The sequence below is a fragment of the Pangasianodon hypophthalmus genome, chromosome 3 (genome assembly GCF_027358585.1).
Source record: "Pangasianodon hypophthalmus isolate fPanHyp1 chromosome 3, fPanHyp1.pri, whole genome shotgun sequence".
Taxonomy (NCBI): domain Eukaryota; kingdom Metazoa; phylum Chordata; class Actinopteri; order Siluriformes; family Pangasiidae; genus Pangasianodon; species Pangasianodon hypophthalmus.
Window position 1 is genome coordinate 13,461,554 of NC_069712.1, and position 25,442 is coordinate 13,486,995.

The 25,442-nt window shown below is 41.7% G+C and overlaps 1 protein-coding gene across 2 annotated transcripts in view; it reads right to left on the reverse strand.

Moving 5' to 3' along the window:
- Nucleotides 1-25,442, reverse strand: part of adka (adenosine kinase a) — a 131,778-nt gene that overhangs the window by 21,088 nt on the left and 85,248 nt on the right. For both annotated transcript variants that reach the window (XM_034302727.2, XM_034302728.2), the window contains exon 7: nucleotides 8,337-8,507. In XM_034302727.2, coding sequence (XP_034158618.1) covers nucleotides 8,337-8,507 — 171 coding nt within the window. The remainder of the gene's footprint in view (nucleotides 1-8,336; nucleotides 8,508-25,442) is intronic.

The following is a 25,442-nucleotide window of genomic DNA, read 5'->3' on the forward strand; positions in this document are numbered from 1 at the left end:
CGGTGCATTCTGCCTCATTTCCACACAAGAGCCTCTTTCATTAGAGGTGCTTAATGTATTATACTGTACACCCCGAAAGCACTCGAGTGTTTGTTAACGCTCATTTGGGATTGGCTCCTGATGGATGTTGTATTTTGATGTGGTTATAAATGGCAGGTAGCCAGTTAGACTGAAAGCTGCAGTGAGAAACTGCTCTTGATTTTGCTGTGGTTGTCCATGGCTAACCGCTCCACTCCCTCCACCGTGTGCACAACTAGCGTGTGACACAGTTAGAAGAGAAAGAAAATATCCACAGGGCAAGCTCTTAAAGGAAACGCTCTGTACAGCGCGGCAGCCGCAATAATGAGGTCATCAAAACATCCTGGCTGCATGAAATGTGTGTGAAGAGGGGAGTGTCCACTTCAAAAAATAAATAAATAAATAAAAATAAAAAAAACCCTTGGCCTTTTATGCCTTTTACCTAGCTGTCATTTTGAGATGTTAATTCTACTTTCTATTATTTAGGGATAAAAAGAGTGGAGAGCTCATGAAAAAAGGTGTTTCCCCTTGATCTCCTTCCCCTCATTTTGGTTCCACTTGCAGTCTACTGGCAGCATGTGAAAGCTCAGTCTGGGGTTTGAGCGGAGCACTTCAAACGTGCCTTTGTTAAACAATGCATGAGAAGCAATTGCTCGCCGTAATGATATCATTACCAGAATCACGGGCGCTGACTGCTGTCTCTTCTGTCCTGTATGGAGGAGAGGAGATGAGAGTGCGAGAGAAAACATTTCCACTTCAGCACATGTGACATCGCTCTCAATGACCGCCTTATTACTGCACCAGAGTATGTTCTGATCACTTTCAAAGCCTGCCATTGTCCCTGAGCCCATCGCTGAAATGTACGTTTGCATGTAAACAAGTTTGTGGGCTCCAGACTCCAGCTGCGGCTCTGGCATGATAAATAAACCGGCTAATGGCTGTGTGTAAATATAGTGGAGCTAAATGCACATATTCACAGGCAAGCGTGCTGAGCTGCAGGCCAGTCCAACACACACACATGCACACACAGCTAGTCAAGATGCAACACATTGTGCTGTTTAGAATCAGTTAAACTTAACAAATTCATGTATAATTGTGCAACATCTTGTATGTATTATGCTGTCTACACAAGTTTTAACACATCTTCCTAGTCTGAATGATTCAACAAGCACACTGCAACTTGCTATGATTACATGATCATTGTGAAAGCTAGGATATCTTTTTTTAAGGGTAGCTAATGGAAGGTCACGGACGTTACTGGAAGGTTAGGGAAGGTTATATTGATAAAAAGTGAAAACTATGTTCACATGCTCACAGAAACACTATGCTAAAGTGTGTATCGAACAATTAGTGGATGTAGGAAAGCAGTGGAACACTAAAAAAAAAGTTAGCTTACACAGCACAGGCTAAGGCTCAACGATTGGTCGCTGTATACGAGTTCTCCAGTACCGCAGGTGGCGCTGGTAAAATTTCAGGACAATTTCCACAACTAGAGGAAGAAGATGGCAGAAGAACTATGGCAGAAGATGGCAGAAATATGGGGGTGCAGGAGTTGTTGGAAGAACATAACCAAATGTTAGAACACAATGAATAAGGACAACTACTTATTTTGCATGCACGTGAAACCTATGCAATGCTTGGAGTGAATCAGCTTGGGCATGCCTTGTTTGGAACCATCAATCACAGACTTGGCTGCATAGTGTGTTTGTACGCAGAGTTCTCCCAGATGCCATGTGCAAGACACAGAGAGCGATGCTTCCACAGAACTTTCATTTGCTCCACAATTACTGTTCGTGGAAGGCAGGTGAGCATCATCTCCGTATGAAGTATACTGAGGCCTTAAGTCTAAAGTACATGACTGCTGCTGCTGGTCCTTTCTCACACAGTCTCCACTGTCCACTCTCCAGTGTCCTAGTGTGTTTTACAATGTCTGAGCCAAATGCTGAAAAACTGCTGGCCATGTCATGCACCATCAATTGGTACAGAACTCGGACATAAGTGAGATGCAAATTTGGGGGTCATATTTGAGAATAAAACGTGATTAATCATGAGCAACCACAAAACGTAATTCATTTCTGTTCATTCTTTTAACCATATTCACTTTTGAAAAATGGGTTCTTTGTACAGTTAAGGATTATTAGCTTTCAGAGTAGTTCTACTTGGAGCTCACTGATACATTTGTACAGTGCTATAAACGAAGAAGACTTAAGGGTTTTAGATTGAACTTTTTTCCCCTAAGAGTGTTTGACATCTCTACAAACAAAACCTTCTACATACGGAGGAAATAAAAAAATGCTCATGTCATAATTTTAACTGGAAAAAAAAAAAACACTCATAAGTGCGCGGCGTCCAATTTCCTGTTCTCTCTGTAACACCAGCTTATGTTTGTTCTGACAGATTTTTGGACTCGACAGAGATTTCTAAGCAGACACAGCTTCAGGTAGTTTATTCTCTATTGCGTTGCCTACAAGTAGCTCATGTGTTCAAAAAAACATCAAAAAAAATCTTTCAGCTGCTTGGTTTTTGTGAATTCTCTGGTCATGTATGACAGGTGAGTGCAGCAGCAGAGTCAGACGGGCATTGGGAATGATGATCTCATTAGAGAAATGACAGGTACTTCCCTGGAGACGCATCAGTCCTCCCCTTGTTCCATGACACGAGATACGGGTGACAGCATGGACATGTGACTGTGTGTTTGTTCAAGTGTGCATGAGTCTGTGTGTGTGTGTGTGTGTGTGTGTGTGTGTGTGCGCAAGTACGATATTGCACATGACAGAAATCAGGCTGATAATTACAGTAACTATGAAAACACTAGAAGCTAATATAAATAAAATGCAAACATTAGGTCTCGTAGACCAAATACAAATCAAAACAGCAATAATCTCAATAAGCCACCATTCCAAAATTCCGCAAATCCGATGGGACGTACTCCAAGTGTACGGTCCCCCACGAGAGCTGCCAAAAGTCAAGCTGGCTGATATATAGTGCAGCAGAGCATGCTGCTGTTAAACTTCTCCAAATCATACTGGCAACAACAAGCTGACATCCTGCACTCAGATGCTGTGAAAGAAATACACCGGCCGTGGTGGCAGCTATTGATCTGCCCTCAGTGCCGTGTCTTCTCTTCCATCCATCATTACTGTGCTGCTGCACACACAGGCTGAAGGCAGTGTGTGTGTGTGTGTGTGTGTGTGTGTGTGTGTGTGTGTGTTTGTGTGTGTCTCAGGGCCTGGACCTCCCTGTCCACCTCCTTCAGTGGAAAATAGCTTCTGTGGCTTGTGCTGAAGGATATTCTGGGCAAAAGCTCTCAGATTATAGTCGTTAGGTGAACTTTCCCAGCGCAAACCCTACTGGAATCCCACAGCAACACCCAAACCATCGACTGTCCCTCCGAGGTATGAAAACTGTGTTCCAACAAACCACAAATCTATCGAGTGTTGCCTGAAACGTCAATCAAGAGGATTTCATGTTGTTACATGAACAGTGTACGGTCTTGACATCACCGTCAGACACTTGTTATTTTATGCATTACAAAGTATACTATGACAATTCTCTATTGCATAATATAAATACCAGACATCAAAGGCTGTTTTATTATTATTGCTGCATTGTATTATTTAGTATTTCACATCTTCCAGGAAAAAAATGTAATAAAAAGTTACTAACTGTTAGCTAATATATTTTTATTCTATAACATTCAGTAACATTCTTCTTGATTTATATATATATATATATATATATATATATATATATACATACACACATACACATACACACACACACACACACACACACACACACACACACACACACACACAGTAACTCTCAACTTGGAAGTGGAATTACATAAACATAAAGACTGAAAAATACATGGACACCTCCAAGAAAGTGTGTTTTGTTAGCAACAAGCCAGCCAGCTAACATTTGCTTTCTTAAAACGGTTAATTGTATGGTCATTGTTACAGATTTAACCAGCTAATGTGTCTGTGTGAATTGATCTACAGTAGAGAAGCGATATTGTATTTTCTGTTGATGGTGTGAGCAGCCATGTTGATGTAACATCATATTCTGCACTCGGGATTGAGGACACCGCCCTAGTAGGAATTCAGAGATCAGCGGCCTTTTTATTTGAGTTTTCCTAGTCAGAGGTCACAAGTTACGAGTTTTCATCAAACACAGCATTATACTGGAGACATCTTACATTTCCTTTTTTTTTTTTTTTTTTTTAAATAGCTATTTAAATTTTACTTGTATAGCACTTTTAACAACAGATATTGTCACAAAGCAGATTTACAGAAATCCGGATGTAGATACCGATCTCTAATGAGCAAACGAGAGGCGACAGTGGCAAGGAAAAACTCGGAGACAACATCAGGAGGAAGAAACCTTGAGAGGAATCAGACTCAAATGGGAACCTTCTGGGTGACGCTGGATAATACGACTATTTTTAAAAATATTTTACACTTATGAAGTTACATAGTGCTAGCAGCCCATTAGAATCCTTTTGCATGTATTTGCTATGGAGACACTGATTTCTCCAATATCTGATCTCTTAATATCTGCTGATTATTGAATATGCTAAGCTGATATTTATCCAGTACTGATGTTCTCACAATAACCAGGTCTGCACTCTTAAAACATTTTTTTTCCTACAAGTTATGTGAAATATCACAGGCATGATGATGGCATACTTAAAAACAGGTCGTGTCCTGGGACCTGGGCCAAGACCTGGGCCAAGACGGTCAAAAGACACACAGGTTCATGGCATAAGTCAGCTTGTCTCGGCTTGTCTGACCCCTTATAGGAATACTCAGTATCTGATTGGTGCATGCCTAGCATATACACCAAAGTCTGATTTGATATTTTTGAGAATAGTGTTTTCAAACTATTGAGAGGTAACAAATTATTAGAAGCATCTGCTCACTTCACTACATTCACCTCCATCAAATGCTTTCAAGCTATATTTATTTTTGTCAATAGTGAGAAAAAAACCTGCTGCAATATCACCCTTATATAACTGACACAAACACACAGTAATGGTGTAGGCAACTCCCAAATGTTTATCAGGGCATGGCAACCTGTAGGTACACAATGCAGGTCAGTATTCAATTTGTGCAAAACTGTGCATTTGTTATTACATAACCTGCAGATTATTTTGCCCGAGATCTCGTATTCCACCTAGTGTAGCCAAGCCTTCAGTCAAAATGACAATACCGCTACATTAACAAACAAATCTGTGCTTGTTTTTGAGAACGAGCCCAAATCAGGAACCGCACTGACAACTAGTGCATGCAGTCAGGAAAGTAAATCCCTCTCTCTAACAAGTCTAATTGTGTCTCTCACAATGTTGCCTTGGCGGCCGTTCCACAGGAGGCGTATGCAGATAGTCAGGCTTTAATTGAGTGCTGTGGGTGATGCCATGGGAGACTACTTGAGTGTACAGCCTGCACTCAAGTTCCCTTGACAGCATCTTCTCTTATGCGTTTTTTTAATTACCTCACCCCCTCCACTCTCAACTTCCTTCCCTCCCTCCCTCTGTCTGTCTCTCCCCATCCTCCCTCGCTCTCTGTCTCAGCAGTCCACAATGTTCATCTCTCTTGCAAAATAGAAGGAAATGCTTTAAAAGTTTGCAGGAGAGTCTTGCGGCTGCACGGGGCCAAAAAAAGAGGCTTGTGGAGGCTCAAAGCTTTAGAACCTGTTTGAATGTCAGTGAGCTCCGTGGCACTTGACATCTGTTTTCAAGCGTGTGTGTGTGTGTGTGTGTGTGTGTGTGTGTGTGTGTGTGTGTGTGTGTGTGGCTAAAATCAGTTGTGGGATGCAGGCCTAGTGTCATGCGAATCTCTCGCTGCCTCAGGCTTCTTTCACGACCTGCCTGTCATGCAGATGCAAACAGGAAGGGAAGACACACACACACACACACACACACACACACACACACACACACTAAAGCATGAGCTACATCGCCGCTGCAACCACATGTGTGCGCACACACAAATACTCACGCACACGAGATGAAAGCACAAAAGTTGTTTGCACACACACAATCAGTAACTCAATTGTGACTAATATAAATAACACAGACAACATAGACACACACAGATTGTGTAACAAAGTCCCAGTTTATCTGTACATCCCGCTGTCTTTGTCCTGGCAAATGTCAAAAAGCAACCCTCCAATTTCCCCTTTGGTCCAGACCAGTGGGGAACTGAATAATATTATTCATGTCAGAGCTGGACGGGGCGGCGGAGGTCTTTGGGAAAAGGCCTTTGGGCAGATCTGTACAATGAGCCAGCTCTCTCAGGCTCTCCCTCTGTCCTCGTCTTTCTGTCTCTATCTCTCACGCTGTCTCATAAGCAGCAACAGAGCAATTTCAATCATTTCGCAACCTCCCAGCAATCATAGATTTAACTCCCCTGTTATTTAAAACAATCTGAGCTCTGCGCTGGAGTTAATCACTGCTTTACACTACATCAGTCAGGGTTATTCATTCTGTTCCAATTAATCATGACATTTTTCTACATTGTCTGAGGCCTCCACTGCACAAATTCATCTGTAATGACAATTCACATTGTTGAATTTTATCATGTGTGCTGGCAAATGGAGGGCAAATTGTTTGCGATTATGTGCGTGTGTGTGTGCGTGTGTACGTGTGATCGTGCGTGCTATGGTAAGCATGTGTATGGCGTTATTTGTGTGCGCCATCTGGTTTTGGCTCGGACCGCTCTGTACGCTCGCTTAATTAACCTAACTGGAGGCCATTACATTTCCTGAAACGTTTCACTTTCTCTGGTTTATGTCGTGAAGCGGGGAAGGACTCAATTAGGCCAGTGCTGCTCCCTGGATATTACACACTTCATGCGTGCCAGTTAAGGAGGCGAGAAGCTCAGTGTGCCCAAACTGTGAGTGAAGATAAAGGCCCATCTCTCACACACAGACAAGATCCAGCTGCCAAAACACTGCATAAGAGTAATGCATTAATACCACAGAAAGCGAAGGCTCTACGTGGATCTGTACGTGTAGCGGCCTAATTATCTCATTAGTTTAGCTAAAAGGGAGGCGGCGGCCATGTTGGTTTTAAATGGATTACCACAGCTGTTCCTGCCATGAGAAGCCCGAGTGGGAGCTGGGTGATTGGGAGGACTACTGGTGTTTAATATCTAATCAGCCGTTAGCGTGTCAGAGGAGGGAGGGAAGAACTGTGGTGCTGCTGAGAGGAGATCCAGAGCAAGCCGCAGTGTTTCAGCCTGTCAGGCCTGACGCACAGCAGTCTTACACACACAAACACAATTTACTACACTGCCTGTCTGTCACAGTGTGCTACGACACACACACAGGCACATATGCATGCACGCACGCACACACACACACACTCACACTTGCGGCTATGGAACCGTGATGACTCCCAGAAGACAGAGGCACTCACTGATCATGAAATACGAGAGTAATTGAAGGGGATTGTGGAATGTCTAGCCCCCTGATGGCACCTTCATAGGGATTATGTGACAAAGACAGAAAATCATGAGCTAAGCTAAACTGTATACACAAACTCCCCTTCTAATCAGTGCACTCTTACTAAGAGACATGAACTCACACATGTTCCTCTTTACTGTTTAACGCTATTGCATGCACACAATCAATACGTCAAGTGTTTTACCAGTACATGAGATTAGAGGACTGATTAGACAGACGTGAATCACACACTACCATGCATTCATCTGTATTGCTCTCTTTTTTTGGTTTAACAGTCACAACAAAGACCAGAGTTTCTGTATAGTATGCAAAGAAGCTTATCTAAAAGGTTTCTTCCTTTGTCAAGGTATAATATAAGTGGCCACGCCATATATTCACCTCACAAAGATGTTGTCATATAATGTGAAATAAATCGCTGAGAATATGAAGATTTAAACTGAGACTCAGGTCTTCCTGTGACAATGTGAGCTGGTTTACTAGAGGTTGCCTAGCAGGCACGCTTATTTAGTGCTAATTTAGGGCTTTGCAGGAAGGCAGGAGAATGTAGCGGCTTTTCCAAATTGCATATTCATTGATCTTGTATAATAAAAGTAAAGCTGCAGAGATCTTTTAAGTCTATAAAACCTAATGAACATCTAATGTAAATTTTAACAACAGTTCCCACCTGGCCACAAATGTGAACAACATTAAAACCTTTTCCTAACTAATGTGTCTTGTAATGCAGGTTGTGCCACAGAGCTGTCTAAGGGGTTAGAACTGATGTCACATAGCTGGGAATATTTCTGAGTTGGTTTAAAGAAGCCCATGTACTTATGTACTGCATTACAAGCTGATGCTCGTTGACTCACCGTCTCGTTGCCGAACAGGATGTCTACATAGGGCATGACCTTCATTAGGGAATCCTTAAAGAACTCGCTGATGAAGGGAGCAGACAGGTTCAAGCTGAAGATCTTGTTGTTCTCCGAGGCATGCTTCGCCACCTTCAGGACCGACTCCAAGGACACGGTCAAAAAGAAACCCTGCAAGAAGATACAAATGATAGTCATTAGGCCATCGCATCAAAAAAACACTGTGTATATGACTGTTTCAAAGATTATCTCTGAACACAATGATGGTTTGCGGTCCTTATACAAATCAACCAAAACTCAAGCACTGAATGTAAACACATTGTGTGGCTATCATTTTCAAAAATGATGAGTTTTTTCATCTGGGCAGTGGGATAAGTGGAAGGAGTGAGGTGCTGAGCTCATTTTTATCCTTATCACTCCGTCTGCATGAAGAATGACAAGGTTGAAAGGGAGCGAGGAAACCTCAGGACAGCACAGAGACAGCAACAATTACAAGAAAACAACGGAGGAGAAAATGTCTGCATCGGAAAGCAGTAAACAGGGTTTAGCCTGATATAATGGACTGCATGATGAGGCACAAATAGGATTAACATTTCAGGAGATAAGAAGGAATGATGACAAATGAAGTCCAGAATTACAGCAGCACTTGCATCAGAGATCACACAGAGGTCATAGAGACTATCCAATAAAACAAAAAGCACCTTGGCCAAGCTCCTCATGCAGGGAAAGCGGCATGGTTAGCCATGCTCCCCAAAGACCACTTACACACCACGCTCACGCCTGGGCTACAGGCTGCTGTTAAAGGGGAGAGGAGAAACAGAGCACTATGTATAAGCACACAAAACAGGTGCACTTGGCAAAAATGTCCAGCGTTTGATGCGATTGTGCCAACAGGACACAGCACAGATCACTAACTTTTACACAGAACAGTTTGTTTGTCAGGACTGAAACTCTACAAAAACTGTTTAGCACGGTGAATTACCCCGACTGTATCAGAACTGCACTCAAGCAGAAGAGAGCTAGTCCAAACACATGGAGCGATTTCCCCTCTCAGTGGCTTAGCATGGCCTAAGAGAGCCGTCTGAGAGCAAAGAGATGGCTGCTCTCCAGCCCTTGTTCTAGGAGGAGGGAAAGAAGAAAGGGGAAAAAAAGCATGCTAGCATCTGATGAAGTGGAAAACAAAGGTCTTGTCTGGACTCTTCTTACTGAGAAACAAGAGAGTCTACTCGGGCCATTGTGAGAATGAATACGAAGCAGGTAAGGAAACACCTTCACGTTTAAACCTGAAACCAAACACTGGCCTTGTACCTTCGATACAGTTCATCTTGCACTGAGAATAATTCAGAGGCACTGTACAGGAGAGAGCAGGAGGGAGGGGGGGGGGAAAAAGCGGGAGGGAACACAATAGGGCGAGTGAGAGAATAAGCAAAGGGTACATCATGGAGAGACTAGTGCTTTTACACAGGCTAACACAGGCGCTCTGAGAACACTCCATTAAAACAGATGAGGCTTTTGTGGCTGAGAGTGGAAAGAGGAGAGAAGTGACCTTCATGTGTTTACTGTGACTGTGTCAGCTTTTTATGCTGTTCACCAGAGGAATCAAAAAGCACCGTCTGGCTGCAGGGCCTACAACAGAATGCGTTAAGTGGGCGAACATTATGTGAAATATCTATAGTGTTAGTCATAACAAAATGTCCTCATTTTCTCTCCCAAGTCTGCAATATAAAGCATGCTGCTGAAGATTTCCACAAAGCTGTCAGGGAAATTTATCATCGCTGATACCTATAATACGGCTTATAAATACTCCTTGGCAAAGATATCATGAGGATGTCTCGAGAAGCTCAGCCAGGGCAAGAAGACTCAGCATAGTATGTACAGTAGATATAAAACATGAAACTACAGTCAGGTGCAAAAGTGTGCATGAAGACAAAAGTAACCGACAACCACAAAACATTCAGTGTGTTACATTCACACGTTCCTGCATCATGACAAAGTCTAAGCCTGTTTTTGCCCATTTTTGTGATACTCAAGCTTAACAGTCAATAAAATGCCCTCATTTCAAGTAGATACAGTGTGGTGCATAAGTATTCACTCCCCTTGAACTTTTCCACATTGTGTACAGTTACAAATTGGAACTGAAATGGGATTATATGTTATGAATGGACACAAAATAGTCCATCATATTGAAATAGGAAAAAAATCAATATAGTTTGCAAAATTATTTAGTAAAAAGAAAACTGTAAAAACAGTGATAGAGATAATAGTGCATAAGTATTCACCCCATTGCTGTGAAACCCATAAATTAGCTCAACTGGTGTAACCGGTTGCCATCAGAAGTCATAATTAGTTGAATGGAATTCAGCTGCGTGCAATTAAAGTCTCACCTGAACTCAATATAAATACACCTGGTCCTGGAAGAACCCAGAGTCTGTTAGAGAACATCCCTAAACAAGCAGCATCACGAAAACCAAGGAACTATCAAAACAAGTCAGGAAAAGTATCAATCATGGTTTTGTTGTTAAAAAAAAAAAAAAAAAATCCCAAACTTTGATTTTCTTCCAGAGCACTATTAAATCTGTTATTAAAAATGGAAAGAATATGGCACAACCACAATTCTGTCTGGAGAAGCTCATCCATCACAAGTCACTGAAGAGGGGATTAGTCAGAGAAGCATTCACGAGGCCAAAACTAACTGTGAAGGAACGTTCAAGGGATGTATATACTTATGCACTTATCTTTTTTTTTTTTCAGCACAGACAGGGCTATGGGACTACTGGAGTTTCAAGTTTCTAAAGTGGATCAAATCCATGTCAATAAAAAAGAAAAATGGAAAAAAGAGAAATTCTTCTTACTTTTTTTTTTATTTCAAACAAACAGAAACAAAAAATATGTGAATTGAGGTCACGCTTCCAAAAAAAAAAAAAAAAAAAAAAATACATATATATAAACTTATTTTCAAATTAATCTGCTGATCTTTTGGATCCTGTTAAAGGATACATTTAGGTGGATAACATTTTGTAACTCATGTTTGTTTTTTGTCCAAAATAAAAAAAAATTTAAACTTTTTTTTAATTCAAAAGTAACTGCAAATGCAAATTTAGAATGCCTTAGAGAAACTTGTGCAATTAATCTCATTATCAGATTTGTAGCTATTTCTAAGGGAATTGTTTCAGTATAATAGCTCGTCTCTGCAACTGCTCTACAGTGCTGTTTTTGAGTGGAATCTGTTATGCCCTGTGCTGTGTTTGTTGTCTGTGGTAACTATGGTGCTCGCGTGTAAAAGAGATTTTTATCTCTGTATGACTACCTTGGTTAAATAAAGGTTAAATAAAATAAAATAAAATAAACTTTTGTCCTCAACTGTAGGCTATTTGCAGGGACAAAGTCCAGAGTCTGATGCAAATCTTTACTGCTCGCCTGCTATGAGGAAGCTTTTTTTGTAAGCTGAAAAGCGTCAGCCACAGAGCCATGCAGAAATGGATCTCTGGAGACAAACATAAGGATGGTTAGACAGAACGAGGCCCACTGGGGTGTAGGGGACTTCTGAAGGCTGCCTGAGCTGAACTAATGGTGTGTGTCTGTCTTTATGTGTGTGTGTCAGTACTTCTCCCATCATTAGCGCACCTAGGCTGTGATGTGCGAGCGTCAGGTGGGAAAAATGGCCCCCTGTATTATAGTAACTTTAATGTTACACTGCTTGAAGTTGGAGAGATGGCCAGAAGGAGGCTGCTTTAATGGACGTGCACTCCTCTTCCTGTCTGTGCTCAACTCAGTCGCTTCTCTGGCACTTCACAGGTTCGTGGAGAGGAAGCATGCAGGAAGCGTGCAGGAAGTTCAGAGCACCAGAACTGTTTTGGAACTGCCACAACCAGACTCGCACTTTCAAAAAGTTGCTCTGGACATCAATTTCAGGGCAAAAAAAAAAAACAAAAAAAACTGAGACACTTCAGAAAGCATGACGTATGCACAGTGTATCAGTGCTGTCAGTCATCAATAAATCCATCTACCTAAGATAAATAAACTCCAGCTCACACACACAGCCGTCCTACTCACTGGACATCTGCTTCAGTTTATTCCAGCTCTTCAAAGGCCTGTGTTTAGCACTCTCCACCCCTGTGTTAAACACTCTTTGCTCATGTGCTGACAGGTTTTTCCTGGTCCGTTCCGCTGTGCTCTGACCTGGGCTGAGCTGCGAAGAGCTGCCCTCTCTCACATGCTGTCATAAGCTGCCTTTATCTGGGTTAGAGTGCTGCTGGAGGGATCGATACACGCTGTGCTCCTGGCTGATTGCACTGACCTGACACCTGCCTATTGTACCGGCCATCTTTAAAGAGTAATGCACTGCTGGAAGTCCCTTCCTCACTGGATTGGAGTGGATGATTGTCATCGACAAATAGAAACACATTGCTATAGAGTGGAGTCTTGCTGGCCGAGTCAATCACCCACTATAATCGAGAGATACCAGGCAGTTAAGTGGGGCTGTGTAACGCTATGATATGATAGCTAGGAGACTATTTAAATAGTTAAAGGGCGTAAAAAAAAAAATCTTTATCAAATAGAAAGACTACTTTTCTCCCCATGAGCATATTTTCCATTTGGATTCATTTTGAGAGGGTCAATTAACCCAATAAAACAGATGATAAATCCATTTTAATAGAGAAGAGCAGCAGGATTCAGCATACCAAAGCCTCAGAGGATCTGTTTGATGTTCAGAGCTCACCCCTACGCCAGACTCCTCACAGTCCACGCAGCATCTGGTTCCTCTTTACCAGTCTATAGAAACATGTTCTACAGAGCCTTATCTAATGCTGCTCAGATTAATAGTACAGAGTCTGTGACATAAAAGCTCAACAAGTTTGCCCCATGTCCCTCACCAAACCCCTGAAATTTGACAATCAAGCCATGGGGCTTAAAAAATGTATCTTATCTGAATGAAAAGCCAAAAGTAAAGTCTGCAGCTGATGAAGAGATCGGTCTATTATGAGACAGCAGCGCCCAGATCACGAGAGTGCAGGCAGTTATTATTTGATTATAGCTTTTCACTGGAAGCGGTTTGTCCATTGGACTTGTCAGATACCAGAAAATCTCACAGGAGAATGTCAGCTCAGTAAGACAGGACTATGACAGCAATAGACAGAAGAGGTGCTGATGGTAACTGTGATAAGTGACATTGGGTTTACACTCTGGGTCATCCAGTTTAATCCTCAAAGGAAATCAGGCCATGCAGGTACAGCACGTCTCATCTACTGGATGACTTAAGCACTCTTCTCCAGAGAGAGGGAGACTATTATATTCATCTCTAATAGCCATAAAGAGAAGGGGAGGGGAAAAAATCAATTTTTCTGAAGAGCTGACATACTCCTCAAGCTTAAAAATGACTGTGTAAAGAAATTAGACACTAGAAAAATATGTAATCAGCAATTTAGTGATAATGTCCATAAATAAATAATCAGTGCTTCCATTAAGCTGACATGTATCTGGGCTGCGGTGCGTGACGCGATTAGCTGCTCACACACGCACACACACACGGCGCTCCATTAAGGAAAGCCATCCGTCCTCGCCCACTCCGCTCCGCTCTGGCACTTCAGGTGGAGTGTGTTATTCTGCAGCTTGGGGGAGACAGGCCCAGAGCGCTCATTTGCACTACCATAAGACAGGTCGTAATTACACTGGCACGGCAGCACATTAGCTGCTGGAAAAGGTGAGAGCAGGAGGGCCCCAAACCTGAGGCATTAACCCTATCAGGAGGTTAACAGTGATGGGCATCGCAGCGCTAACGGGGGTCCGCTGGGGTTCCTGTAATTAGAAGAGCTGGATTTCTGCACAGACAGAGAGATCAATGGCTTAAACTCCACGTTGTCTAATGTGTTGAGCACATTACCAAAATCAGCTAAAAGAAAGCAAAGATGGTGGTGGGGGAGCAGTAGTGAGGAATTTCTGGAGGTTTTCAAACAGACAAAATGTTTAAAGCTTAAAGCCTTGAGATGCCAAGACTAATGTATATAATAAATCAGCATAGATCCAGATTCTTCAAAGGCAAAACCCCAGAGAAACAGGCTTCTCAGTATATACTACCTTTACTGTGTGTGTGTGTGTGTGTGTGTGTGTGTGTGTGTGTGTGTTTTTCTTTGCTGGATATCCTCCTGCCTCTCAACATGACAAAGAATAATATACAAGTGATAACTAAGCTTAGCAGGGGATGCAAACATAATCAAAAGAGAGTGTGTTTTCTTTGACTTTTGACGAGAGCAACGTTTTTTCAACGTGCATCGCGGCATGGGAGTGAGCGCACGAGACAGATTCTTTAGCACACAATTAAGAGCTGCTAAAATATGGCAACAGCTCACCTCCTCTTGTCATCCTGGTATAATTAGATTTTCACCTGCTGTTGGGACCAGAAAAAAAAAAGAGGCTTGATGCATTGGACAAGACAAAGAGGCACCTGACGCGGCAGCACGCGCATCCATCCTGCTCCACAGCATGGGAGGAGTTTGAGAGGTAAATTGAAAACACTGTTGAAGGCTCGCCTCGATGAGTCGCACAGTCTGCTTAGCACATCAGTTTGGAAACAGATGCCACGTTGGGACAATGTTGCAGTCAACATTAGAAAACAGAGGCAGATGTGTGTAAACTGTTAATATAGCACCGTCTTAAAGGAGTGATTATACTGGGGAGATGTCAGTCCACAGCAGTAAAATGTCTATGAGAAATGAGATGTCATGTCAGAATAACAGTCTGATAATAACTGGCAAGTAATTAGCAACTCCTGTGAAATCAATGAGACTTTGATTAATAATCACTAAAGCGTACCATTAACTTATTCTTTGGTTTAGATGTTACAGTATGGCCGATTGACAATCTACACTGCTGAGATGAAACGGCAGCGATGCCAAATACTATAGAAGATCAGCCAAGTCGCCAGCAGCAGACCCACTGGATTTAAGTGGATACATATTCTACGTAAGTCTCAGCCTTTCCAAAGGAGCATTAAGCTTATTAATCCTGTACACACACACACACACACTCTCTTCAAGCTTGTCAAACCCCATTCAAACGGTGCAGGAAACAAATGCGTAAACACATCCAGTGCAGTGTGGAAGCTGTCAAACTCAATGCACGGTTTCAAGCTGTAGTCAGGGCTTAACAGGGAAACAGAAGCTGCACCATAGCACATTTCGAAGATCCTGCACAGCCAGCATTGGAAGGCGCTCCTTCGAAACATAAGAGTGCATGCAAAAGTGGGCCATTAATGATTCATGGCTGCTTAAATAATCATCTGACTGCACCTGTGGAGAGAGCCCCTGAAGTAAATATCAACAACCACAACTCCTGTCAGCGCCTGATGATGGAACTTACTGTGGGCACGAGTGTTTGATAACGCCATCAGTCATTCATAAAGGCAAAGCCAGAGATGCAAATCAAACACACACACACGCGGTCAACAGAAGGCTATTCTACACTGGGATCTGAGTGTCCGTTGTAATAAAACTCAGTCCATAGCAAGCATGGTAGTGTAAATGACCCACTTCTTGCTTGAATGCAAAGAACCAAAAAATCAGGTTTAACAAGTCAGAGGGGGAGAGAGAGAGAGAGAGAGAGAGAGAGAGAGAGAGAGAGAGATCATGTTTTCCATACTCCTTAGTACTGGGAAAACTACTCAAACTGCCATTATTAAATCTAGGTCAAGCTCCTTAAATGGTTAAGCAAAGCTGGGTGAAGTGTGTTACTCTCCATGAGCTAGTGTGTTTTGATGGACCTTGCTTCTTGCGCCAACACGACATCCATTATGTAAACATTAGCAGAGGGCTAATGTTAGGCCTGGCTAGCTCCATGATGACTATAAAACAAAAGCACACTGCAGCCAGGCTACGTCTAAACACCGCAGAATGCTGGTGATGGAGGTTATCCCAGGCCAACAAGTCAAAACAAATGAAAAGAGGAAACACGAAGAAGCAGTCAAGCATTATATTTAAGATCTTAAAAACAACAAAAAAAACGCACTCCTCTCTAACTCAGACAGTATTTCAAACAACGTTAACATCCGCCTTGAACTTGAGCTTTGAACCCTGACAGCCAGTTATTTACTGTCCTGCACTGTACACAGCCTCTTCATTAAATAGAAGGAGATAAATATGAAAGTTGTACTACTCTTTCAGAGCTTTAACCATCTCTCAGGGCAGGGCATGAGCTGCAGATGGTTGGTGAGTGTAACAGTCAACTGAGTAAATTAGGTTGTTTAAAACAGGCTGTGTAAGAAATTAGAGATAAGAGAGAGAGAAAAAAAAAATGATGGCCCACGCATTCTTAGTGGGTGGCAAAACTTTTGCAGCACCGCACCCACTGTGGCGGCTTCATCAGGCCGTTCGGGCAATTATCCTTTCAAAACACACGCCACCAGCTCACAGACGCATGTAATTATGCAACATGTCCTCGCCTGTTCTCCCACCTAGGGTGTTTTGGAAATGTAATGAAGCTCTTGTAATATTGTGATAACAGGCAATGATGATCAACGCTGCTTTCAATTAAAATTCATCTGAATGATACTTAAGCTGTTATCACCTGGAATAGCTTTACAAGGGGCAATCTGTAGGCTGTTATTTCTAATTTACTCATTTCCTAATGCTGAAGCATTTGACTGCTGACTCCTGTCAGAATAGTAATAAGGTTACAGCACAATCAGGATTCACAAATTAGGACACGGACGTTGGCACAGAACACTCTCATTATTCTTCACTATTTTAAGAATTCTCAAACAGAGTTCATGAAAATGTCAGGCTCAGCACTGTATGGAACACAACAGCATAATGAAACGAGCTCAATGTCATTAATGATAAGCGACAGCATGAGAAAAGGCTTGAGCGAGGTGTGTGCACATTGACGCACTCGGCTCCTGGTGAACAGCTGGGGGATGGGAGGATCCTAATTACTCCTCGACAAAAATCTCCTGAAAGTCAACAGAATGTAATCGATGGAGAGGATTATATTAGCGAGGCCTTGGACCTGAGCCAATAAGAAAGGCACACTGTGCCCTGTCTCATCAGCAGCCCATGATTGAGCGAGCTAATGGAAAGACACACAGCTATAGCGACACATTCGTGCAGTGGGGGCAGGTTGAAGAAAGGAAAAAAAAAAAAAATAGATCGGGGATTGATCTGCCAAGGCCATGGTAATTAGAGTGTGGTGGCCAAGGCGAGAGACTGTTTGCCCTTAGAGCCATCAGACACGAATCTCCGGAGGATGTTGCCCATGAGACCAGAGTCTGAACACAACAACAGCTCACATCACTCTTTTTCAATTCGCTGATTTGATTACAACTTTTAATGAAAAGTATGCTTAAGAAGCTATCCATCAAAAGGCTAGGAAACCAATGCTTTTCAAAAGTCTTAATGACAACATATGTGTAACAGCTTTTCAGGAGATTCATACACACGTTTCACATTTGGCAAACACAGTATGAGAGGAGCATATGGAAGGTTTCATGTCTTGATGCCACATGGAGAGGTGAGCACGCTTCAGATTCTGATTGGTGGAACAGCTGGGTGAAAGTCATCCATGCTGTATGCTAGCTCTGTGTAACAGCATGGATGAGTATCCTCCAACTGAGAAAGAAAGTGAGAGCAAATGAGCATGAGGGAGGGACAGAGAGGATTCATGGAGCCACTCTGACTGTAATTGCATGGCTAAATGCTCTCTTCCCTTCCTGTCCTCTCTCTATCTCTCTCTGTGTGCGCATCTCTCTGTCTCAACCAAGCGACTGCAATTGCCCTAAGCCACTTAAGGCAATCTGTGCTGAGCAACGTACAAAATCCAGAGAAAGCTTAAATTTAGTGAAGCCTTTCAGAAAGCATGGGGGGTGGGGGGGAGCAGTCAATTTCCTCATCTAGGCCCGCCAATCCAATTCTGAAGCTGTGAAATTTAACTTCTCGCTATTGCCCCTTAATCCCTGGAAAAAATATTACAAACTAAATGAAACAATTTATTGATTCTACCGTCTTCATTTTCAGTTTAAATGGGTGGGCATTTAAAAGGCAGCTTTCTGTCTAAACGTCTCATGCTTGATATCTTTATACCTTTCTCAAAACTCCAAAAACCCCCCACTTTCAAAAGCATCACATATTCAAAAATAAAAGGAGAATAATTTCCTCACTTCCCTCCAAATTGGTGTTTGGTGATTATAACAGAACCCGAGAGCTTTTCGGCTCAAACTGAGTTCTCCCCTGTTAATACATACGACTACATAACACATAACAGAGACAGAGTGCTTGGCGTGACTAATATGGCAAGGTATTCTTCATCACCATAATCAATAGGATGGAGGCAGATAATGAGGGCACCTTTGGAGTGGTCACCAGAAAAAGGATTGATTATCATGGTGGAAGAGCAGCAAACACTGTCAGGAAGCACAGCCTAATGAGGGACAAACTCCAGCCTACTCAGAGCATTGCTTCCTACCCTAATAGAGTGCTCAATGAAACTTCAAAAAGCCAATTCTTTCTCAGCATAGCTGTGTGATGGACACTTAGAAGAGCAGTTTCTCTCAAAGGGCAAGAAAAAAGCAGATGGTGCAAAAAGTGGAAGAGAAATAAAAACTTAAAGGGCCCCAAGCATGGAAACACAAATGTTAGGCTGGAGTTTGTGGATTTCTGAAATGGAAAGAGCTTAATATAGTTTGCAAACATTATTAATGTTTTAAAATGTAATACTTACTCCCTAGTCCATCAGGTTACAGCAGGTTAGCTCCACCCATTCACTTTACAGCAGGTTAGCCCCACCCATTCACTTTACAGCAGGTTAGCCCCACCCATTTTGAACTAGCTAACTATGCTAGAAATGAAAACTCATTTTTGTAGCATTAGTTTAGAGTCGAGATGAACCTGCTAGAGATGAACCTGCTAGAGTTAGAGCCTTTTAAATCTGAGGGATGAAAAGAGGATGGAAGACAGTGAGGTGAAAATGTACTATTATAGCTTTTATTTGTACATAACGCCATGCAAATGTTATAAACGGAGTTCAGGGGGAAAGATACAATACAAAACAAAGTAGGATATGGGACCTTTACGGGTTTTTTTTGTTGTTGTATCTGTGTTCGGTAGCCATGGCACTCATATCTCAGTAACAAGATATGAGATATCCTTCTGAGAATTTTTTTGTAATGAACAGAATGACACATGCCACAGCATGTTACACAGCACTCCACTGACAGCCGCCCGCACCACTCTGAATATTAAAATATGGCCTAGCGGTAAGGAGAAAAAAAAAAAAAAAAAAAAGACCTGTCCTCCTCTGGCCTAGTAATGACTTTCAATGGGAGTAAGAGCACTTAAAAGAGGAATATTTCCTCTTGATTTTGGAGGACAGGCACGCTGAAGCAGGCAGTGAGTTTTCTGGGGTGATAAGGGCTTAGCCACTGTAATCCTTACAGGCACCTGGCCTTATCACTTCATGAGGGAAGAGAGGAACTTCTCACCATTTTCTAAAGGCAACACAGGTCCAAAGAGGGGCTTTAACTGGCATGGCTTTCTTCTTATTGCAGGACAGGAGTGCTTACAATAAAATCCATCTCAACTTATGTGCAAACACAAATTACAGAGTAAATTTGGAGCACATAACAGAAGTACATATTCCAAAACTAATACGGGCATTTCGGTGATACTGTGATCCGCTGAAGTAACCATAACTCCGTATTACCGCCTGCTGTTGGACACGCGGCTCAATCAGCTCTGAGGAATGAGGAGATTCATATTCACCGGGATAACCTTTTCCATTAAATATTGTGCCAATATTGTGACACGAAGTTGACAGGTTAGAAAATGCTGTAAAAAGCAATGTGAGTAGGAGGCTGAGTTTTTTCCCCCTATGCTTTATATCAACACCCTGTTATGGGACCACTGTGTGCTGAGCTTAGTGCATCACTAACGCTGGTGACACATTCCATTTTCAGGCACCAGCATCTTTGTTTTGTAAATTGAATTGCATCACTAGCAGGAAAATAAGTTAGATCAACACAACTGTGTTAGCCAAATGATGTGCAAATTGTATTTGTTCAGCCCTTGCACAGTGCGAAAAGAGCATTATGCATGGACTGTAGAAGCAACCAAGCTCAAGACTCAAACACCTAATCTAAGTGTTTCACATAGCTATATACTCTCAGAAAGGGTACCAACCTGTACCTTTTCTGGTTGTTGGGGTGGTACCCTCAAGGATACACCTTTTGTATCTTTTATCTAGAAAGGTGCATGTAGTTTACTAAAAAATAAATCATGGTCCAATAATGTACCTTAAATGATTTTTAAAGATTCACATTTCTAGGTGAAAGACACAAGGTACAAAATATAAGAGTGAGATAAGAGTATGAGAGATATATCCTTGAGGGTACCAAGGAAAGGTACAGTTTAGTATAATTGTTTTCCGAGAGTGTATGGCAATGTCAGACGCACAACTACACGCCCCACAACCATACTTTTCCATTGTTCTCTACTGATTATGCCTTATCTTCTTGTCTGCTGATTCTGTGTTATATCTACAACCACGACTCACGGAGAACTACATTTCGAAAGAATGACAAACCTCGACTTGACTTGATCCTCTCTCCTACCTTTCTCTGCCATCTCCTGCCATAATATCCATAGCACGTTCCCTGAGGAGGCGTGTCAAGTCCGAGCTCACATATCTGGAGCCCAGCCAGCTACATTAAACATGCATGCCATCCACAACATGCTTTCCAGGGCAAACACAAAGCACATCTGTGTTTCTATTGCTTCAAGGGCAGATAGTTTGCTTGTACAGTATTTGAGATGCCTGTTTTGACCATAGCAGTGGATCAAAGGGACTGAACTTGTGGTTAAATCTTGAAGATGTTTCATCACAAACCCAATAGGCTTCATTGGTTCATCATTCGAACTGTCAAACCTCCATAGATGTTGGTGCTTCATGTTTTTAAGACCTTTCCATTGTTCATTTTTAAAGCACCAGGCTAAGGCTTTGCTTTAAATCTATACCTCATCCACTTGTAAGTCAGCATTTTATATAGCAGTGCTTATAATAGCTAACAGCCCACAGTAGACTGAGCACAAGCTCTTCTATGGATGTATGTGCCTACTGTGTAATGGGAGTTGTAGGTGCAGTTGTTTAATCCACACCGGTCCCTCGGCCAATTTGTTAGCATTTAGCGGAGTGTTACAGACTGAAGCCATTGTATAAAAGGCTGCTTCCCTCAGGGCCAGTTCACATCTCTGAATCAGAGTTAGCTACATCCACTTGTATACAATACATCTCAAATTGCTCTAGTTTATTTATGAATGGATAAGAATGTGTATCTTTCATACTGAGGCCTAATCTCAAGGCAGGGTTAATGTCCTCGATTAAAGGTCTATAGGTGATGAATAGGGTTCAGCAGATATCAGGGCCTCACCAATCCCCATTATGTCATGCTCGTTTCAATAAAGGCTTCATCAAGGACGCGTCATACTGATTTCAGAGCCCCACACTGATTTCAGCTTCCTTTCTCTAATCTAATTGTGCTGCAAAATGGGATTCATCAGAGCCAATTTAGCAGCGAAAGCTCCGAGAACAAGCACATGTATCCGTTTCCCTTTCATTCATCCATCACCGTACATCTGCCTGCTTCACACTCCTCAACTCAAAGGGTTACTAATTAGAGCCTGAATCCTACGATGGGGATGCTTTTTACTGCACATGAGAGATGGAGAGGGTGGGAGGGAGAGGAGGAAGGAGGGAGAAGAGGGCTAAATTGGTAAGGATGGGACATGCAGACAAGCACTTCCTGCTTGAGAGGGCAAGATGTGGCATTTATGTACAAATGGTGAGCATCTGTCCAGTTTATTTCAGAAGGGACACACAACAATGTATCAGTCTCTGAAAAGGAGCCACCAAATTTAGAGAAACTGTCAATCATTAACAAATCACTCTTGATAAAATGGGCTAATTCACTGTTAACCTAAAATTATGTTCATCACTCATGCCAAAATTACAAATGAAGGTCAAACCGTGCCTTATTTGAGAGCAGGCTTACACCACTCGCTGATAGCCTGCCAAATTCTGGCAGTCAGTATGAGTAGCTAGGTGTAAGAGTACAGGATAGTACCAAGAGCGATGGTGTTTATTACTGCGTAAATGTGTTTTATAAGCACTCAAGCACACGAAATGATGTGTGAGCCCTCAGTTTGCATCTAACACCATGTTATTGCTCCCCGGTTATATACAGAGGCGAGCATTTTATGTGAAGGTTATCCCGAGATCAAGGGAACAATTAATGTAAGCAGTGACATCCCTGATTTGCCGTGAAATTTAATATGGTTTTAAATGGTAGCGTAGAGCTGGAATTTGCTGCTGATTAATTCCAACGCTGTGATATGTAAATATGAAACAGAATCAAATGCAATTTCCTCTGTTATTTATCAGTCAATAATGTCGGAGGCACAGTTGGCTCATTAACCGAACATGACATGCTGATGGGAAACAAAGCTCCCACGTTTCAGACTGCCATGAATTGAAACAAACAGGCGATTTATTATGAGGGCAGAAATTGATTGTTTTTTGAGCGAGGCTCACTGCATCAATCCAGCAGTGATATTTTCTATGGGGGAAAGAGAGCGATGGAGAGAATGTCTCCTGCTGCTACTCCCCAGTGCTCTGTAGCGCCGCTAAGCTGCTTAATCATGATAACACAGAGTAAATGTTTTTGCTTTTCCAGACACATTATCTACTTTACAGATGAGAAATCTGGTTTCATGGATTAAGAGCGATGCCATAACAGGAAATACTTGTGGGGCTAACCTCGCCTGATGGCTTCAAAGCCAGCCTGTTAATTCAAACTACTTCCTGAGCTCAGAAGATAAGAACCGCAGAAAAGACAGGCAGAGAGAAGGAGAGAGAGGGAGAAACGTTAAATGATCCTGGTTAAAGAAAAAAAAAGTATTGCTGCTTGAGAGAGTATCTATCTTGTGGTTTTCAAAGGTATAAGGAGCCCAACATCTGTCTCTTGGAAATACAGAGACTCAGACTGTGGTGTAAGAAAGTGGCAAAAGGAGGAATATACAAGCCATCAAGAGATGTTTAAATAAATATCCATTAACATTTAATAACCATTAAAAATGTATAGGCAGGTTTTTGCTTATAAAATATGCTCATTAAAATAAATTAATAATAGATGTAAGATTATTTCTCATGGCAGTATGTGAATTGGCCTCCCCGCTCAGCAATAACACAAGAGTTAATGTTACAAATAGGGTAATTACATGCCATTGAATTTATGTGTGAAATTCTACACCAGAATAGTACTTCTACGTGTGAAACATATGGAAAATAATCTGAAATGCTGTGTCTGCTTTGACGTCAATGAGGTCACACAATTTTCAGATATAATCTTATAATTCCATTTAGAACAGTAATCTGAGGCTACAGTGAGCACATGCTCACCAAAACTGGGCGGCTGAAGGAAAAAAAAAAAAAGGAAACATCGTCTGGTCTTTTTCCAATCTTCAACTCTAGTGAGTTTTAGTGAGTTGATGCCCACTGTAGCCTCAGATTACTGACAGGAGCAGAACTGGATGTGGTCGTCTGCTGCTGTAGCCCATCCACCTCAAGGTTCAGCACGCTGTGCATTCTGACACATTCAGTTGTTATATGCAAGTATTTTGAGATATATATATATATATATATATATATATATATATATATATATATATATATATATATATATATATATATATATATATACATACATACATACACACACAAACACACATACATATGCATATTATATATATATATATATATATATATATATATATATATATATATATATATATATATACCTACCATAATCATTTTATATACTGATGTTATACTGGCTTCTGAATTGTCAAATCAGACCAAAAGCTTGTAAAACCCAGTCTATAAAACATTCTCATTTTAAAAGCTGCCTGTGAAGACTTTTCATTAAAATGTTAATTAGTAATGGAGATCTGAGGATACTGAGTGTTCGAGCTGCTGTTCTTTTGTGTTCTGTTGTCAATGTGTTTGTGTTCTCTACTTATGTCAATTCCATTTCCAACAGATGGAATTTCACAGCTTTCCTTTTGAAAAAGAAAAAAAAAAAATCACTTCTGTGAATAATTTCATGGCAGAAATACCCATACATCACATCCTGGTGCGTGCATAGCCACCAGCTGTGTGGTTCATATCCCTTTTTTGAGAGTGTCAGTGCCGGCAACCTTCATCCAGCCAGGCTCTCATTAGTGGGGATGTTTGAATATTCATGTAGCAGTGATTCAGCAACAGTGGAGCCAGCTACAGCACCCAAAACTGCAGGGAATTCACCACTTACCATTAACAGGCCTAATAGCGGCACCACGCCCCCATGATTGTTATGGGTAATTGTAAACGCTCATTAGGATTTCCATGTAGAAAGTGGGGAAACCACTCATTTATTAATAGCATGATTTAATTTCTTTATTGTAAATGTGCAGAGCAAGGTATACTAGACAGCCAGCAAGACACAAGCGGCAATAAAACACTGCAAATTAACATCACTTAATTTACAAGATATGGCACATGTGATTAAAAATAATGTCAGTATATCTTATATCAGAGATAAGATAGACACACTGTTGTTTTGTTTTCCTGCTAGGAAATAGTTTAACTTTTTCAGCTAAAACAGATTTAAAAGGTTGGCCTTGACGTACTGGCCATGTTGTGAGTAAGCCAACCCAAGCAACTGGTCACTGTACCCACCTTTACGTTCTAATTTGCCTCTTTTCTACAACCTGATGGAGAAAAGAGCTCTTCCTGCCTGATGACTCACATCTTCCAGCAATTCAGAGATAATGACTGCGTCACTGTGTGCTCCACAACGTCACTGAGTTATGTCACCAGCTAATAGCCCTGCTCCAGTTCCTCTACGCAGCGGTATTTACAAGCATACTGCATGAACACAGCAGTCACACACACCACACTATGTGATGTTAACAGTCGCAGACACTTTGTTTTCCGACTTTGAGATTGATGCGTGTTAAATAATCTTTAGTTTCATTTCATGAATAAAATTTCTGTTTTAGACTTTATCTGAAAGAGTAGGCAGGGGAA